At 45.3% G+C, this 17,831-nt stretch overlaps 1 protein-coding gene across 2 annotated transcripts in view; it reads right to left on the bottom strand.

Moving 5' to 3' along the window:
• Nucleotides 1–17,831, bottom strand: part of kirrel3l (kirre like nephrin family adhesion molecule 3, like) — a 32,965-nt gene that overhangs the window by 3,407 nt on the left and 11,727 nt on the right. For both annotated transcript variants that reach the window (XM_020637389.3, XM_020637390.3), the window contains exons 2-11: nucleotides 8,805–8,960; nucleotides 8,064–8,213; nucleotides 5,869–6,026; nucleotides 4,327–4,477; nucleotides 4,029–4,134; nucleotides 3,605–3,753; nucleotides 3,367–3,494; nucleotides 2,022–2,148; nucleotides 1,769–1,869; nucleotides 454–652 (exon numbers count right to left, since the gene is read on the bottom strand). In XM_020637389.3, the coding sequence (XP_020493045.1) occupies nucleotides 454–652; nucleotides 1,769–1,869; nucleotides 2,022–2,148; nucleotides 3,367–3,494; nucleotides 3,605–3,753; nucleotides 4,029–4,134; nucleotides 4,327–4,477; nucleotides 5,869–6,026; nucleotides 8,064–8,213; nucleotides 8,805–8,960 (1,425 nt within the window). The remainder of the gene's footprint in view (nucleotides 1–453; nucleotides 653–1,768; nucleotides 1,870–2,021; nucleotides 2,149–3,366; nucleotides 3,495–3,604; nucleotides 3,754–4,028; nucleotides 4,135–4,326; nucleotides 4,478–5,868; nucleotides 6,027–8,063; nucleotides 8,214–8,804; nucleotides 8,961–17,831) is intronic.

The raw sequence follows: 17,831 nt of genomic DNA, 5'->3' as shown, positions 1-17,831 counted from the left end.
CATTTCTCCAGAGACCCCTCTCTGCTACGTTGATGTAAATTACTGGCGAGGACCTTATTTTTGGTGTCGGCTGCAACAAAGTCTTTCACTACTATTAGTATGGGGAAAAACTTCTGCCTTATAAACATTCACTTAAAGGGGCTGCAGCCTGAGCTGCTGAACTTGGCTCTGGGACATTGATAGAGAATATGAGTCCAACCGCAGACACATGGGGCTTCCTCTAATTGACTTTTGTCCACAATCAATATCTATGGTATGGGGCAAACATATTCATTAAAGGAACCATCTGCTGATTAAATCATATCGATTTGGGGCAGCATAATTAAGATAAGCACAATGGAGGAGCTTTCACCTAATCTGGCCCCTTTCCCTGTGAGGACTAGGAGTTTTCACTATAGCTTCTGTAGAGGGCTCTGTTGGCTTGGGAGGAAATGTCTCCTTTTCAGTGCTTACCTTGTTCCTTCAGTGTGACCAGTGCTGTGCCAGTGCCGAAGCGGTTCCAAGCAGTGCAGTTGTAGCGCAGCTGGAAATCCTGAGCCAGTGTCTCGGACAGCACCAGAGAAGACACGACGCTGTGGTCGCTGGTTACTGTCTGCACTGAGTAACGGCCAGAGGAACCAGAGGATAGGCTCATGTCGCCAAAGGTCCACACCTGTGGAGAGAATAGCAAACAGGATGTAAGTCCAGGGGCAAGTCCAGACAGGGTGCTGAAAACTAGGGCACTGTCACAAGGGTTGCATATGTATGTGCACATACACACATGTCTGAAGCATCTACAATTGCTGTATCTGATATTCTTAACTACTTTCATTAAGAAATTAAAAAAAATGTCATCTCTCTGTCTGTCTTTTATTTGAATTTAAAAATGTCACACCACAAATCTCGAATGCTAAATTCTTTCAACTCAAAAAGAAGCTGAATCATCAAAGTCATAGTAAAACGTAGCAAAAGCCTTGAAGCATACAGTAAGACCTTCCATTGTCAAGGCAGTCAGCCAATTGTAGTTTAGGATTATGTGGTGGCAGGGGGTGGCAATCAGATTTCAAGAGGGGTGGGTGGGTGGGGGGGGTTTCCACACCAGTTCAACCCCCTGAACACACCTTGTAAAGTAACTTTTCTAAGAAAAATCTCTCAAAGCAGAGGTCTGCGCAACTGTTTATCCTTAGATCCTTGCCTGCTGCTGACTGAACATGAGTTTCTCCGTTCATTCTACTTTCTTTGTGCCGACCCTGACAGTGCTCCGCAGCTGACACAGCTTACAGGCTCATGTTTAAGCTGCCTCCCACGTCTGCCCTGCAGGTGAGGCCTAAGGAGGGTTAGGTATCTGCACTATGAAATAAGGCTCCTCTCCCCTGTCTCTAGCACAAGGGCCAGCAGGGCACCTGTCTCTCACTCCTCCTCACACCCTAATTATCCTCTCCCAGCCCAACATACGTTCAGCAGTTCAACAGGGTCAGCTGAGTGATGCCTCTCAGGCCGCTAATTGAATGCGGTTTGGCTGAAACCTGCAGGAAGCTGGTCTCCCACAGCTCCTTTAACTCCACCATCCTCTCTAGTCAATGTCTGAGCAATTACAGCTGTGAATATGTGTGTGTATGTTTGTTAGCCTGTGAGGTGGAGCTGTGAGGGTGTAAAGGTGTGAAGGTGAGGTCAGGAGTAAAACTACTCTCAGTGAGCCATCTTATGGGGGTGTGGCTAAGAGGAACTTGTGGTATGTAAGCTCACAAAAATAAGTGGACGACACAGAAAGCAAATAAGGGTCACTTACAATTTTATCAGGTGGGGGACTGCTGCCCACCCGACATTCCAGCTTGCCCTTGGAGTGCTTAACGGCGTGCTGTGTGGCGTCCGCTGTGATGATAGGAGGGCCTGGTGTGAAAAAGAGGGAAAAAAAGAAAAATGGTATTCTGTATTACTGATCAATACCACAAGGTCAGATATCAATTTTGATGCGTTTTGTTCGACAGAGTAGATCAAAACATCACAGGCAAAGCTGTATACTCTAAAATAAATCAACTCACCATTTACAGTCAGAGTGACATCTCTTTCTGCCACTCCAATCCGAGGTACAATAGCCTTGCAGGTGTAAGTTCCGGCGTCCTCCTGGGTAACAGCCTTCAGCTGCAAGGTGTTACCATTACTGAGCACCTAGTGAGAAAACCAGCGACAAAACCAAGAAGTGTGTTAGTTGGAGAATGAGCCAGAACAAGAGCAAAGAGGCAGACAAAAGGGGGGCTGGGACCTTCATCAGTGGCCCGCTCATTGTAGAGGCAGCGCAGAGGTGGGCTGACCACTGTAACAAATGCTGCTGGTTTGAATTTAATTTAATTGTGAAGAGCTTTAATCACAGCATTAAGCTCTCCAGCCGCCACCGAGTGACCGTGCGGCTGGGGAGATTGTTGTAATTAAACAGCGGGGACCGAACAGAGCACACTCGGGCGTGAGTGGGCCCCAGCCCTTTTTGAGCCGCTACACTCACTCACTCCTCAGCTCATTGATCCTGTCATTCCATCAAGCTGTGATTAATCCATTTACCCCTTCTCTCTCCACCTCCTCCATCTCTACAACCCCTGCTATCACTCTCTCCGATTTTTATTTCAACACACTTATGGAGTAACCCAATTAATCCATTACTCGTGGCAGTGTGGGGGGACAGTTGCTGTGGGTGGATTAGAAAAATGCCTGCACGGTTCCCTCAGAGGGGCTGAAAGCATTCACTCTTAGAGATGACAGCATCCCTTACGCCATCCCGCAGGCACATTCTTTACTAGGGGGGTGTTTTTTTTTCTCCCAACATCGCCCCAGAAATTACATTAGGAGTAAAGCTCCTGTGGGATGTACCTACTGATGGTGTTTACGCTCAGACTTTTACCAGGATGATGTGAAGCGAAGGTAGAAAGAAAATGTCCCATTTGTTTCACCTATGAAATTAACTTTGAGGAAATGGGTACTCAAGGGCAGTCAGGCCTCTTTGATGTCAAAGATGCTGCTCTAAAAGTTGCAGCACATGTTGTAATTCTGTTATTTTCAACCACACCTTAACTCACTGGTTGTCTGATTGATTCATTGATTGATTGATTGTACCAAGGATTACAACAGTATTTCATGTGGCCCGATGGTGCTATATGAATCAGTCAGTGGACAGACTGTTTCTGCCGGAGGCTCTAGCCCTCAGGGTGCATACAGAGAGGTGTTGAAGATTCAGCTGGAAAAAAACGAATGTGTTGGGGGAGGTAAAGTGTGAAGGATTCATGCCTCAAGGCCATGTGTGAATGTTTCTCTCTTGGAGGGGTGGTGTTGAGGCACAGTGTTTAAGCTTCACCTTCCCATCCAAGATAAAGTTGTGACTGATATTTGTTGTCTTACCACACTGGAGCCATGCTTTGTCCAGGCCAGGGTCAGAGGAGGGTTTCCAGTCCAGGCACAAGTAAAGGCTGCATCCATTCCAATATCCACTGTCATTGGCTTCGGCTCAGACAGCAGTCTGGGGCCAACTAGGGTGAAGCAGCGCAGACAACCGATTACAATCAATAAGAAGGTGCTTTTGAAACAACAGAAAACAGCCCAGTACACTGAAGGGATAGTTAGCCTAAAGTTCACTCACATTGGACGTCGACTAGGGTGCTGACATTGGTGCTGCCAACCGAGTTGGACACCTCACAGGAGACCGGGTCTGTGAAATAGGAGTAGTCCACCGTCACCTCAAGGCTGTCCCCGTTTGCTTCAGAGATGGGAACTCCTCCTTTCGACCACCTGGGACAGATGAATAATCTCATTATACAGCTGCATTAGTTCAGGGAAGGTACTTAGCCATGCGTATCAAAGTGGCTATTAGCTGATTCATGGTTTATGCCAATCACAATCACACACTGCCAATCAAGCAGACCATTTGACCAAGTGAATCTACCGAACACTATCATGCTTGTACTGCTGTTTGAATGAGAGCTGTCCTCTGGTTTTCATGTTTGCTGGCTGTATGTGTATGCTGGCAAAGGGTGAGAAATTGAGATTAAGCAGAGGACAGATACCTGTATCCGGTGATTTCAGGGTTGGCTGAAGCAGAGCAGATGAAGAGAACCTTAGCTCCCTCGGCCACAGTCTGAGGCTGTACTGATAGAGTCACTGAAGGAGGGTCTGTGGGGAGGAAAACCTCTATGTTACTACCATACAAGTTTATGGACTTAATGGATTTCCTAATCATATTGGTACCTTACACCTTTTAGCTTGCATCAAAACTAAATGTGTCGCTGCAGGTTATTGTACAAAGAAAACCTTTTGCTGCAGAGCCAAATGATACTATGAATGGTCTGATGCCGGGACACTTACGCTGGACACTGATTGTGACCGATGTCTGTCGTCCAGCAGGGGCAGCAGGGTTAAGGACCCTGCAGGTGTAGGTGCGCCCTGAGTCGCTGTCCTCTGGGACAATTGGAAGCATACTAACAGCAGCCTCCCTCTTTCCATCCTCCATTGGTATCTGTAGAAATACAGCAGAGTAACTGTAAGACAGCGCTAGAAGTCAGGGCAACAGTGTGCTTTTAAAGAGAAAGACAAACATCCACTCAATGTCGCACAGGCAAAGCATATTTGGGAATATCTGTATGACACTGCAGGTTTTATTTTTTCATGTGTTAGGCATTAAAATTGCCATCCTGTTCTATGACATTGCAGTTAAATCATATATTTTACGATGCAGCAGGGGATATTGTGCTGTTCCCACATTTCTGAGAGTGTTCCCCGTCAGCGCTCTTGTTTGTCATCATCTTTTAAATCTATTTACTGCTCACAGGAATCAATACGCCTAAGTGAGGGAAGGTGTAGATTCTGAGGATATGGCTCACTGCTCTCTCCCTCTCTTTTCCTCTCACACACACATGGGGAAAAAAACTGTGATGGCTAAGGTGCCTGTGTGAGTGTTTTTGGGGTGGTGATATTGAGAAAAAAAGTGTCACACATTTGTGATAAAAAAAGCGAGGGCAAGCTGAGCCGTTTCCCTGGGCAGCCAAATCAATGGACACAGGCTTTCACTTTCTCAGCCAGACACAAAAAAAGCATTTTTATGCTAGATCAAATCACATCACTCCCTGTCACCACCCCTCACACGGACAAAGCTTTCTCTTCCCCCCAGCCTCACTTCTTAATGTTGTAAAATCTCTCTTTTTTTCACAAAGCTCAATCTCACTACATCAGTCTTTATTCTTTTCCCCCCATATTCTTCCCTGCCTCTCCCTCCCTCCCCCCCTCCGATCTCACTGCAGGCTCTCGCCTCCTTAAATGTAGCGTTTAGCGTCGTTTAGCGTGGCCAGAGAGCATGAAAAATGTGACACTTTCCCAGCCATGGCCAGCTTACGCTCCGGCGCATCCCCATTGTGTTTCTGCATTGTTGTGGGTGATTTCTTCTCTGCAGAAACTCTACTGTATGAAACACTCATGCCTGTCTGAGCTTTGGCATGCTCCAGTTATGCTGTAGTGTCGCTGCATTAGCGAGCAAAAAGGGATGGAGGGGGTTAGTGAAAGAGAGGGGGGTGGTGAGGCAGAGTAGGAGGAGGAGGTGGGGTGGGAGTGTGAGGGGGGGGGGGGGGGGGGGTCAGGCGTGAGTAAAAATGGGAGGGGGACTGCAGAGGGTGAGCGGACAAATAGTGTGAGAGAAGGTTGGCGATAGGGGAAAAAAACTGAAAACACTGAAGAAGGAAAAGAAAAAAAAATGAAAGAGGGAGAAATGAAAAGGGGACTATATACCCTAAGAGAAAATATTTCTGTTTTGAATAGCTTTGCATTTATCTCTGCCTCCCGTTGCGTTTTGAGTATATCGTGTGGGTGTTAGTGATTGAATGGTAGTGCCGTGCATGAGATCTGTTCTCACTGTACCTTAGAATAAATCGCAGACTCCATGACCTCTCCATCTCTGTACCAGGTGATCTCAGCAGCAGGTTTGGCTCCTGAGGCTTTGCAGGTAAGGTTGTGCGGTGTGTGGGCCTTAAGACGAACAACAGGGCCGCCCTCCACCACTGGGTCTGAAGGAGGAACTGTAAAACACAACAAACATACCACTCAAAACAAAGAAATCTCATTACGGCTCCAGGCCAGAACAGAGCCACAAAGAAGTCGTTCTGATATTGAGTTTGCTGTTGCTCTTAGCCCAGCATCAATATGTCGCAGCAGCAATAGAGGCAAACAACATCTTCTTAAGGCCATGTGTTGGTTTAACAAGGTGTAGTTTCAGACAGGAGAAAATAGCAAGAACAGTTGTCATTTGGAAAAAAACATACACTCAACTATTATTTATTTCCTTCCTTGGGACTTGCATTATTACTCTATTTGCTCTTATTGTTGCAGAGTGATGTTTCAACTGAATTGCTTATTTGTTCATTTATTTGCATGGTTTCGCACGCACCACTGGCAAGCCAAGCATGCCACCCCTGATGAAGCCGTCTATCTCCCCAACCAATAAGAAAAGGAGTAAACATGGGGTTTGTGCTGGCCTTTTTCGCTCCCTCCACCGAACCAATTTCACTGTGTGTATCTGAATTGTCAGAGGTCCTTCCGCTGCCGCGCCATGGACACTAATGGAATCCGAGTGCTAGGTGATTTTAATTTCCATGCCGATTCCCCTGACTGCACTCCCGCCGTTGACTCCTTTGACTGTGCAGGATTGCTTTGGTCTCATCTGGCCACATTGATTTACACATACACACATAGAGACGTGTGCACACACCTACACATGTGCAGAAGAAAAAAAAAGCCTTGTTCTCTCTTTAACACCCCTTATGTCCGCACATAAACTTGCAGAAACGTACTGCAGGTGTCTGAGCGATGCACCCGATTTCATTTATATGTTTATATTCTTATGAAGTGCATATAATGGTCATGAATCACAAGCCTTTGTTTTTCTGAGTGCTTTTTTTTTCAACGTGGAAAAGCAATATTATCAACTTTCTCTGCTGCCTCCACACAGGCATCGTTACGGCTGTGTGTGGGCATGTGATGACCGCGCTGCTTTGTGCCGCTCTGACAGCGACACTAGACACAGAGCAGTGGGCTGATGAACACAGGTGAGCTGTCGGAGTCTATTCATTTAGTTGAAATGTTCTGACATAGCGTGATCTCAATCTGCTTGCCTTTTCACGGCAACCCAGGAGCGCTTGTCACCCTGCCTCAATGAACTCGGAATTCACAGCTCAGTGGTAGCAGATTCAAGGACAATTCAAGGCTCTGTGGTGAAAGCTGCTTCTGTGGGACACACTTCAGCACCATGCCTGTGCAATTGTAACTCTTTGTTTTCCAACTCATTCTGTATCACACTTAGCTTATAGGCGCATATATGGACAATGGACAGTACAAATTAATTAAGTGATATTCCTTTGCATGCCACCAGATGCCAGCAGTGCTTTGCTGATTCCAATCCTCAAGAGACCTGGCCCTCGTCCTCCTCCTTCTCCTCCTTCTCCCCCCCCCCCTCACCCCCCCACTGCCCTCCTGAATGTCTGTGCGAAGAAGTAGATCACTCACATCATGTTAATGTAAAAAGCGCCTTGCAGTTGACAAATGTTGTAGCTCACTGTAAAATGTGCTAACTGTGCAGACCCTGACTTTCAAGCCACTACGCAAGTCATTTGTGACTGCAGCAATCACATTATCTCAGACGTCCACAGTCTTGATTACTGCCACTGAGAGCAGAGGGCTTTCCTTTTTTCCTTTTCTTTTTTCAAGTTCAGGCTCTTGGCTGAGCCTTGCTCGGTTTGTATTATATATTCAGGACATGATTTTTACACCAGAAAACTAGATTTATGATGGGTTTATCTGTGAAGGGTAATCAGAGTTTTTTTTCTGAATTGCAAATCACCTGAGAAGTGTTTGATGTATTTTTGATTCCTCCATGATCATTATGAATGTGAGGCTACTTTTTGTGTATTGTAGGGGTTGTTGATACATGTATGTATTTGTCTACATGTGTCTGTGCTGTGTGATTAAGACACTCCCCTGATTGTTCCCAAGCGCTGCCAGCCTGCAGGCTTTGGCACGAGGGCTGGCTGCGGGGATCATGCATGAGCTGTGTATCTTACCTAGTACAGTGAGCTTGGCTCGGTGGGAGCGCAGTCCTGCCTGTGTAGCCTGACACTCGTACACCGCGTCATCCACCAACTCTGCCGAATCGATCAGCAAGCTGTGCTCGCCTGATAGCGGGTCGCCCATTAAGGAATAGCGCATCCAGCCTGCGTGAAGCCAGCACAGAGAATAGAGTCAGAGACAAACCGAGCTACAACAAACACATAATGAAAGGACTATAAAATGAACAGACTTGTGCCGTAAACAAAGGCTAGAAAAACGTGGCGAGACACAAATGAAAGCAAAGCAGCACCTCACTGGGCCAGGAATTGAGCCGTCGCGTTAGCGGACCAGCGTGAGGCTAGAAATGCAACACGTGAGAAGGCTTCCGCATGAGGAGTGTGTCCTTTAAACACAGACATAAAAAAGATGGGGTGGCTAAGGTCAAGAGGAAGCCTCTCCACCTTCTCTCTAGTCTGCCACACATTTAAATGTCAGTGCGTGACAAAAGCCAATTGATTATCTACTTTCCTACAAGGCCCTTAAAATGCTGAGCAACAAATTAAAGTTCCGTGTGCTGCTGTAGCTGACCTGCCTGTGGTACATAGTTCTCTAAACATTAATTTGCGTAAAACTCCATCGTTTGACAGGGAGAGACTTGGTTTCTAATGAGACCTGGCATTGATCGTAGTGAGACAGACACAAAGAGCAATAAACACACAGAAAGCAACAGAGCGAGAGAGAAAAACAGATAATACCTGGTAGATCTCTCTCTCCACCCAGAGCCAGTCCATCTTTTGTCCATTGTACCATTCCCCGATATCCCACTATGACACAAGGCAGAGTCACCGACTGACCAGATACGACCACCTGGTCCTGGGGCTGCTGGGAGAAGTAGGCTGCTTGGGTGGCTGCTGTGAGAAAAGGGAGAAAGCATGATGTAAATAAAACATGTCTTAGAATTTAAATTGTCATAACATTAGATGGACAATAAGTTCTGACATTCAAAAAATAAAATATAAGACATAGTAAACACATAGTAGGTACAAAGGATGCTGCTCAGGGCCGATTTCTCTTTTCTGCTAGCAGCAGAGAATGTAATGCCAGTATGTTTTTTGCAGTGCTGAAAGGTAAAACATCCACTGTAAGGGTTTGAATAGTGTATAGAAGAGAGCAGATTCATATGAACCCGACTGCTCGCTCTCTTGTTCTCATGGCACTTGCTGAGAGAATGGACAAGGCTGACATGTGGAAATATCATTTTTCTCCCCATAAATGTGGCTTCTAAGAGGAAGAGTCAGCTGCGCCTCATAACTTATTTAACTCTTTCCCCAAAACCATATGGTTCTGTGCTCGCTGACATGAAGCAAACACACTTCCTGGGAGAAACATGTGCCACTCTTTCGCGATGCTTTTTGTAAAAGTGGATGTTAAACAATCAAAACTCCATTAAAACTCCCCAGAGGACTATCCGTTTGAGCCTGCTGAAAGTCTGCAGAGACACCTGCCGCCGTTCCACTGCCGTGTTTAAGCACGGCACGCGGTCTCACCGGATTGGTTGGCCCGCCTTCACACGCATACATAAACACAGTGTGAATATAGCTCCGCGGTTTCAACTGTCTGTGCCACTATGCTAACGATTGAGCATTACAAACCCTACTGGCAGGGGAAGATGGCAACACTCCAGAGGTAACTAATCCGTAGGGGAAGGTAGGAGGAGGAGAGGGAGGAGAGGGAGGAAGGAAGGCAGTTGGTTGGTTATCTAAGTGGGGTGTCTGTGAGAGTCGTGAAGAGGACTTAAAAAAACTCATTCTCCTTCTCTTTTTCTTTGTTGCTTGGTGGAGAATGGAAGGGAAGGGGGACAGAGGCAGATAAAGAGGGCTCTATTCAGGCAGTACTAAGCCCCCCCTGAACTGCTTCTCTTGGTGGGAGCGCTTAAACAGACAGGGTTGCCCCCCCCCCCCCCCCCTCCCAGTGAAGAAAGCCGCTGAAAGGAGGGCAACATACGGCGGCCAGAGACGCGCTATTGTCCCCTTGTCCCTCTCTTTTAATAGGCCTCTTCATTTCCAATCAATCCTGCTAAATGCAAGTTTAATAGCTTTTCAATAGCAGCTTTTCCCCCCAGAGGGTAGCTGGGATTTTCTCTCTCTCTTTCTCTTACCCCTTTTCTCTTTTCCCCCCGGCTTGTTCCCCCATCTTTCTTGTTCTAATCTATCCAGTTTTATTTTGGGGAGGGGGGGTCCGAGGTTGTTGGCAGTGTTTATTCTGCACTCAATTATCCACTTCATCTCGGGGTGCACCATGGGCTGAACCCTGCCCCCTCCTCCCCTCTCCCTTTGCACCCTCCCCTTCCCTCCCGTGTCGCGCAACGCCACAATCAAAGCCGCAAACAGAGAGTTCATCACGTTCAGTTCTCCGTGGCTCCAACTGCCCCAAAATCCATTTTCACATGCGCACATACTCATATACATATTTTTTTATCGTGGCCAAAAGAGACGTTAACAGATAACTGAGAAGAAGCAAAACATCAGACAACAATGCATGGTCGTTCACCAATAATGTCTCCCTGTACATCATTTTAAACCCAAGTGTTTGAAAAGCTTATTGAGCGCTGGATGCAAACAGGTAGGCTGTATGTGTGTCAGGCATTGCGGATCAAAAGGGGCCAATTTAAGAGCGTCGATGAGAAGTGAAACATCTCCTAGCCCAGGCTATTAGGTGTTTGGCGAAGGCTGGCATTTTCCCATCATACCTTTAAAAATGCTGTTTTTACAGTCTGTCCCCTAACATTTGGCATTTATGAGCTATCAAGCGTTTTCCTATGCTTTCCCTCGCAGAGTGAGTTAGGGGATTTTCGTCTTTGTACTCACAACAGTTCAAACATTGATCGCAATTAAGTATCTTGCCCAGAGTATCTAAATGTTTACAATGGGTAATAATTCAGTGCATTGGTTGATTGTTCAGATTGATTACATGCATTCAATTGTTTCTCTTTACCTCACCCACATGCAATTTCTCATGCTCACATATGGCAATTAACGCCCTGTGTGCACACACATACAAATATAGAGTGCAGCGTGCTGCAGCGAACGTCTTCACACCATAGGAGTGATTCATGGCTCTCCAGCTCCCTTATTGAAAACGCTCAACAGAACATCTCGACGGGCTAATGACTCATGCCAGATTCCTTTAATTCCTCCTTGCTGAATTAGACAATTCTTTGACGGTGTATTAGCAGCTTAATTACATGAATACATTTCTGACAGAAGGAGCGAGGAAGGAATAAAAGAAGACAAAGAAACGGTGGAGGAGAGGCAGTCAGAAGAAGTGAGGAAATGTGGGTGTAAGGCGGCTTGGTCTTGGTGTGTTGCAGTGTCATGTACACAAGCATGTACACAAACTCAACAACACAGGAGTGTTCAGGGTTCTAGCAGACTGTTCCAATTAAATCAACTCAGAAGAGAAAGATCAGAATCCCCCCAATTTCTGCAGAAGCTGTTACTTTATTTACCAAGTCGCTTGAATATGAATACGCAGGTAAATATGCACATGGCAGATTAGATGTGTCTCATGTGGTATGCTCTAAAATTACTTTAAAGGTGGGTAAAATTTAGATTTACAAGTCCTAGTCACAAAAAAACATGAAACATTTACTTGACTTCTTACCTTTGCGGTGTATGTGTGTGTATGTGTGTGTGTGTGTGTGTGTGTGTGTGTGTGTACTTTTCCATCCCCCAGTAACAAGGTCAAAACACATTTGGCCTGATACTTTTTAATCCGGATTTCTCAAAATGGAATATCATTTCACGCCCCTGGATGCACATGGGGCCAAGTTTATGTGTGTGTGTGTGTGTGTGTGTGTGTGTGTGTGTGTGTGTGTGTGTGTGTGTGTGTGTGCATGGCATCTCTTCCGAATTGTGTGGGCTCAGTGTGTGTCTAAAAATATGTCATATATGTTTATACTATATCTGGAGGGTGGGGCAGGGTTGATAGGGAAAGCAACTTGTGAGGCATATTTAGCTGTCACTTTGACACAGTGACTATGCTCTTTCTGTCACATGGTCGGAGTTAAGTGCAAAAATACAGCTTCTCCGACTTGGACATAACCTATTAAAGAGCTTTGCATGAACCCTGGCACTGGCAGCACTCTCTCTCCTCTATCTGAACAGATAGGGATACTTTCACATCGGAAAGGATCAGGAAGGGATGGACAGATGTCAGCAATGATCCGTCCACCATGGGACATCTGCCTTGATAGAATTAGATTGAACCAGCTACTGTGTGTGTAAGTGTGTGTGTGTGTGTGTGTGTGTGTGTGTGTGTGTGTGTGTGTGTGTGTGTGTGTGTGTGTGTGTGTGTGTGTGTGTGTGTGTGTGTGTGTGTGTGTGTGTGTGTGTGTGTGTACTGCTAATGTATAAGGGTAAGAGCCAGCCATAATGCTAAAGAATGAGAAAGATAATGGCATTGAAGATAACCTTTAGATGAAATGTGGATCTACCGTAATACACACAGTGCACTTATTTTAAGTCACCAGAGTGGTAATCTGCGATGCCATTTTGGTAATCTTACCAAAAAAAAACAGATTGCAGGTCATAAATCAACTTAACCCGGCACTCAAAAAGTCACCTCCTTCAGATACAACCTGATATAACATCATACCCTCTTGTTTGTAACAGCTCGGGTGATGTACTCCAATTTTCCATTTTTTACAATGACACTCAACTGCATTTACTCTGAAGAGGCTCCAAGCTGCATTCACAGAGTCTCTATTTTAGTCCTGATGTTATTCCATGTCCTCATTCCCATCCAGTACAAACAGTGCAAAATCTGGCCCCATGGGGTCTATAAATACAAGTGCTCTTAACTGGAATGGTTAATTGGCACTATGCAGTAATAATTCAAATTGTAACAAAAACAAAACAAAAACAGAGCCTGATATCTTCTTGCATTTTCACCTAGGTGTTGGAGGCAGAATCCTGCGTCCAGCTGGTGTGAGTCCTCCACAATAAAAACCAGAGAGGAGAAAACAAGGAGGAAGAGCAGAAAATACAAAACAAGGCAATTGGCAAAAAAGTGTCAAGCTTGGAATAAACAGCCCCTTTCCCCAAATGCCATCCATTGTGTCTTGTCTAGATAAGGCTTCTAAATCAGGCTGGAAAATGCAAGCTCCATTTCTCTCTGTATGGAATTATTATCCCTTTGTTTTGAGTCCTTTTTGTCCTCCACTTCCTGTTTGTGTGTGCATGTGAACAAACAGACAGCCATGCTGAGGTAGCTCAACTAAAGAGTATGTCCCAAAGGGGTCCCAGCGCTCATCTCATGTTTGATCTGCCTACCAAGCTCATTACAACGACTCCAACAGAACTTCTGAGGGACTGCAGGAGGGCTAACAGCAGATACCACCCACCAACTTGTGGCAGTATGGCACCCAGCACCCTCTCTGTTTTCTCTTGGACTGCTGCAAAAAACTGCTTCAGCTTGTGCCTCTGCAGATGGTGTCCTCTCTCACACCTTAATGCGTCCCGCTCTCTCTTCAATCCTTTCTCTCCCACATTGCATTCCAGCTGCACACCCACCCACCCACGCTTACTATCTTTTCTCCCATTCTGTATTTTTTTGGTTCCCAAATTGCAGTCTAACAGCTATTTAAGAGCTGTTTTGCTGGAGTTTAATCCTCCAAGCCTCCCCTTTCAGCCTTTATTCCATTGTGAAAATCTTGGCTCAGACCTCGACCCTTTTTACCAGAGTGGACCCGCTCATCCACCATGCCCCCCCAAAACCCCCCTCTCTCCGCAAATCCTCTCCCCTCTTCTGCTCTTGTTGATACCCCAACCCGGAGCATTCTCTTCCATTCCTTCATCCCTCAACAATCCATCCTCTCATTCCTCTGTTTATCGCTCAAGCGTCTACAGTAAGTGAGCCATGATCCCTGAAATCAATGCCTAGCAGGCCCCCTCTGAGAGTTATATAAGGTGTTACTAATTGTTGATTTGCTTTCTCTATAGCTCTTTCTGCCACCGCTCTGCTTTTCCAGACTCTATGTCAGCTGTCATCTCTTGCCAGCCTCTCCCTTGCACTTTTTTTTTTCTCCACATCTCTTCCTCTCCACTACCTTGTATCCCCTCCTGTCCCCTCACTCTCTGCATCCCCTGGTGTGAAAATCACAGGGGTTCGTGTCATCTTGTCACCACAACACTCAAGGCAGCAGAGAGAAGGGAGAACAACAGTTAAAAAAAAAAAAAAAAAAAAAAGGAGCCACTACATGTTTGAAAGAGCGGAAAAACTGAGGCAAGGTAAAAATGGAAAAAGTGGGCTCCTGTCAGCTTCCAATTGCAGAGGAGAAGGCCTGAGAGGGGGATTGATGGAACGCTGTAATCAGTCCGTCTCCAAGGCTGTCACCACCAGGTTTTTCTCTGCTGGAATGGGGCAGTGAACACATCAGGACAGCAGTGAGGTTGATCACATGGGTGGCAGTGGTAGAGCTTCTCCCTGGGTACCTGCTGCAGCAGATGCTGTGGATGGAATAATAGAGTGGTATGCATACCAGGAGGGGAAGAAAAGGGAGGAGGCTGAGAGGGAGGGAGGTGGGCAAGAGTGCTGATGTGACATAGTCAATGTGTGAATGGTTCGCCCAGTCACTGTGCTGCAGTGCCATAAATACACTTATTCTTATACTGTCTCCTCCTATACACACACACAGACACACACACACGCACATACACACACACACACACACACACACACACACACACACACACACACACACACACACACACACACACACACACGTGCGCGACCACAAAGCAAACACTCACTGTCACAGTCCCATATCTTTAGGGTTTCTATTGGGCAAAAGCATCTTTCTGAGTATAATTCCTGCACAGCTTTTAAACAGCTCCCCCACTCTGAAGACGAGAGCCAAAAGAGCTGAGAGCTGACTCCGTGCAGACAGATAGCAAGTGACTGACTGGCTGGCTGGCTGGCTGGCAGCGGGACAGGAATAAAAAAAAAGGGGGAAGGAATCGGTGGCAGCGGTATGAAATTGTCTGTACACATCAGCCAGCAGTGTTGACAAGATGTTGATTGAGCTAGTCTTGTCATTTCATGTCATTCCTGCTTACCCCCTGGTGTTTTCAGTGCAAGACAGCTGCTGGCTGGATCTGTGTCACAGTTCCAGCCCTTTTCTGTCCTCCACCTCTCCCTGTCTCTCTCTCTCTCTCGTTCGCTCTCCCTATCTTTTTCTTTTTCTTTTTTTTGCCTCTGTATCCTAATTTCCCTCTCTATTTCCCTCCCCCTTTTTCCACCATTGTTTTAGATGGAAGGGCTTTCAGTATAATTTACAGTGCTTTTAAATCATTAACTTCTTGTGCTGTTTGCAAAAGCCCTGCTTTAGTGTGTGCACAACAGCTGACATGCTGGATAAACAGCTATGGTGCACAACATGTGACGGAAAAGGCTTCTAAAAGATGGGGGTGGAATTCAGTGAAAATTGTGTCAATCTTTTCCATGCCTGCAGTGTACATGACGCGTAAACGAAACAAAGAAATATTTAAATAAATAATAGATTAAAAATCCATAAAACAATGAAGAGATCATGTTTAAAATTGCCTCCATCTCTTGCTTTCTTTAAAAGGCATTTGAAATGAAAACAAAGGAGTTCTCTACATAGATTCTGTACTGGGACTCTGGGTCTAATGCCCTGGGGTGTCAATTAATTTAGTCTAGGGATTTGCGGCCTACTCTTCCTAATTGAGCCCAGTGGAGACCCCCTTGGCTCTTCACGATAGGAAGTAGTGCGTTTCATAATTAATACTTTTTTTTCCCTTTTATTATTATTATTTTTTAATGAGGGTGGTAATGTTGTAAATGTATGCATCTCATTAGAGTAAAAAGGCCATCTATGCTATTGTTCACTTGTGCTGTGTTTGCTGCTGGTGAGATGAAGAGGAGAGACAACCTCATTGAGAAGCAGCGGTGCCACACTGTAGTCAAAGCCGCGCTTTTGTGTGCGTTTGAATATAAAACAGAGGCAGCTCGATGAGACTCTCATTAGTGTTGCTTAATATGTGTGCTTTTTAAAGCTTAGAGGTTAATGCCCAACTTGCCTCCATTTCACTGGAGCTCTCTTTAATTTGATGCATAATTCTTTTTTGTCAGCAGCTGACAAGAGCCCCCTTCAGAGAAAGCAGCTGAGCTGTGTTGTGAACTCTGCATCCAACAGGAACACAAAGGCACCAAAACACCTCTAATCAAAGTGTTTGAAACTATTTCTCCTCTCTTCCCTTCTCATGCACATAACAGAGGGTATTTCTGAACTATCCTATCTTCCCATCACACGGTTCCGAGAACATAACTCCTGGCGATTAAACAAATTACCTCCTCTCCCAGGAGAGCCGTGGATCCAGTGAAAACAATAAGAGTGTGATTCACAACGCTGCCACCTCTCTGTTCTTACAAACGGCCTTCAAATTGCCATTTATTAATCAATGTCTGCGGTAAGTCTGTGTGAAGAATTATTCTCCCCTTCCTCTTTCATCTAGAGGTGCAGAAAAGGCGAGGTTATAATTTAACATCAAATTTTTATTCTGCTCATCAGATTGCCTGTAACTTAAATCATCCCTTTAAAATTACTGATGACTCAGAGCTTCCAGAACACAAGAAAGGGAGGAGGAAAAAAACGTTACCTGCCGACCTCAATACATCCTGCTTTGTCGTGAGAAAAAGAAGGGAAGGGGGGAAAACTAATTTCCTGAAACTCCATTTCTTAAGCGTTGATTAGTAAAGGAGCATAATTAGAGTGAAATGTGAAGTCAGGGTTTTTTCAGATTGCTCCGCTTCCTCTAGAAAAAAAAAAAAAAATCAGGCCATGATTAATGTATAAATGATTAATGAGCAAGCTAATTAATCAATTAATTATTAAGCAAGCGCTCTGAACAAGAAACGGGTAGGATGACGGTGAACAGTGGATATAAGAAATGGTTGGGTTGTGTGTTAGAGAAAAAAGGATTTGGGATAATTTGCCTGTTTGTTCTGTCAGTTTGTTTTGTCTTCAGTTACAGAAGGAGGATGAGAAGAGGGCGGATGGGAGGAGATGGAAAGCTTAGCGTATGTTGTTAGATTCCTGAGCTTTATGTGAGAGCTCTGGCTTCAAAGAAAATGCTGCATTTGCAAGTTATCCTGCAAGTCTTGGGGTCAGGTCTTTAGGTCAGGGAGTAGTCAAACCTTGCATAACGTTTTGCTGCTACAGTAATGACATGTGAATTTTAAACTAAAAGGCCACTCAAGCCACAGTCAACACCCCCAAAAGAGAGTGCCGGAAAGTTCCTGTCTCTAACAAGTCATCCCTCCTCCCCCTGTCTTTAACTAGGACATCCCATCAATCTTTGATAATGTGCGGTGTGGGTCTCTCCTGTGTGACCAGGCTGATGAGACATCACAGCAGGGATTGATGTATGAAATGCAGCCTCTGAATGTAACTGTGATATACTGGACCGTTTCAAGTCAAGTTTGACCTTTTTTTCCTGGATATTAATCGCTGCGGTGAAAGAATATATGTGTGATGTATCCCTCCCCAAGGAACTCCACACATTTTATTATTTGGTTCTTCTTTACCTTCAGCGTTTTCATGTCTGCCAAAACTCCCCAGAGCTTACGCACGACAGGATATGGGACACACAATATTATTTTATAAGCGAATGGGTTTATTGTTTCTATTCAAATGCAGCCTTACTTTGTAAAGCTGCAGTTCCCCCCCCCTCCTCCCCTTGACACCCGGAAACACATCC

Source organism: Labrus bergylta, chromosome 8, assembly GCF_963930695.1.
Source record: "Labrus bergylta chromosome 8, fLabBer1.1, whole genome shotgun sequence".
In the NCBI taxonomy this organism is placed as follows: Eukaryota; Metazoa; Chordata; class Actinopteri; order Labriformes; family Labridae; genus Labrus; species Labrus bergylta.
Note: the sequence above shows the minus strand (reverse complement) of the source record. Positions and strands in the feature narration are given on the sequence as shown.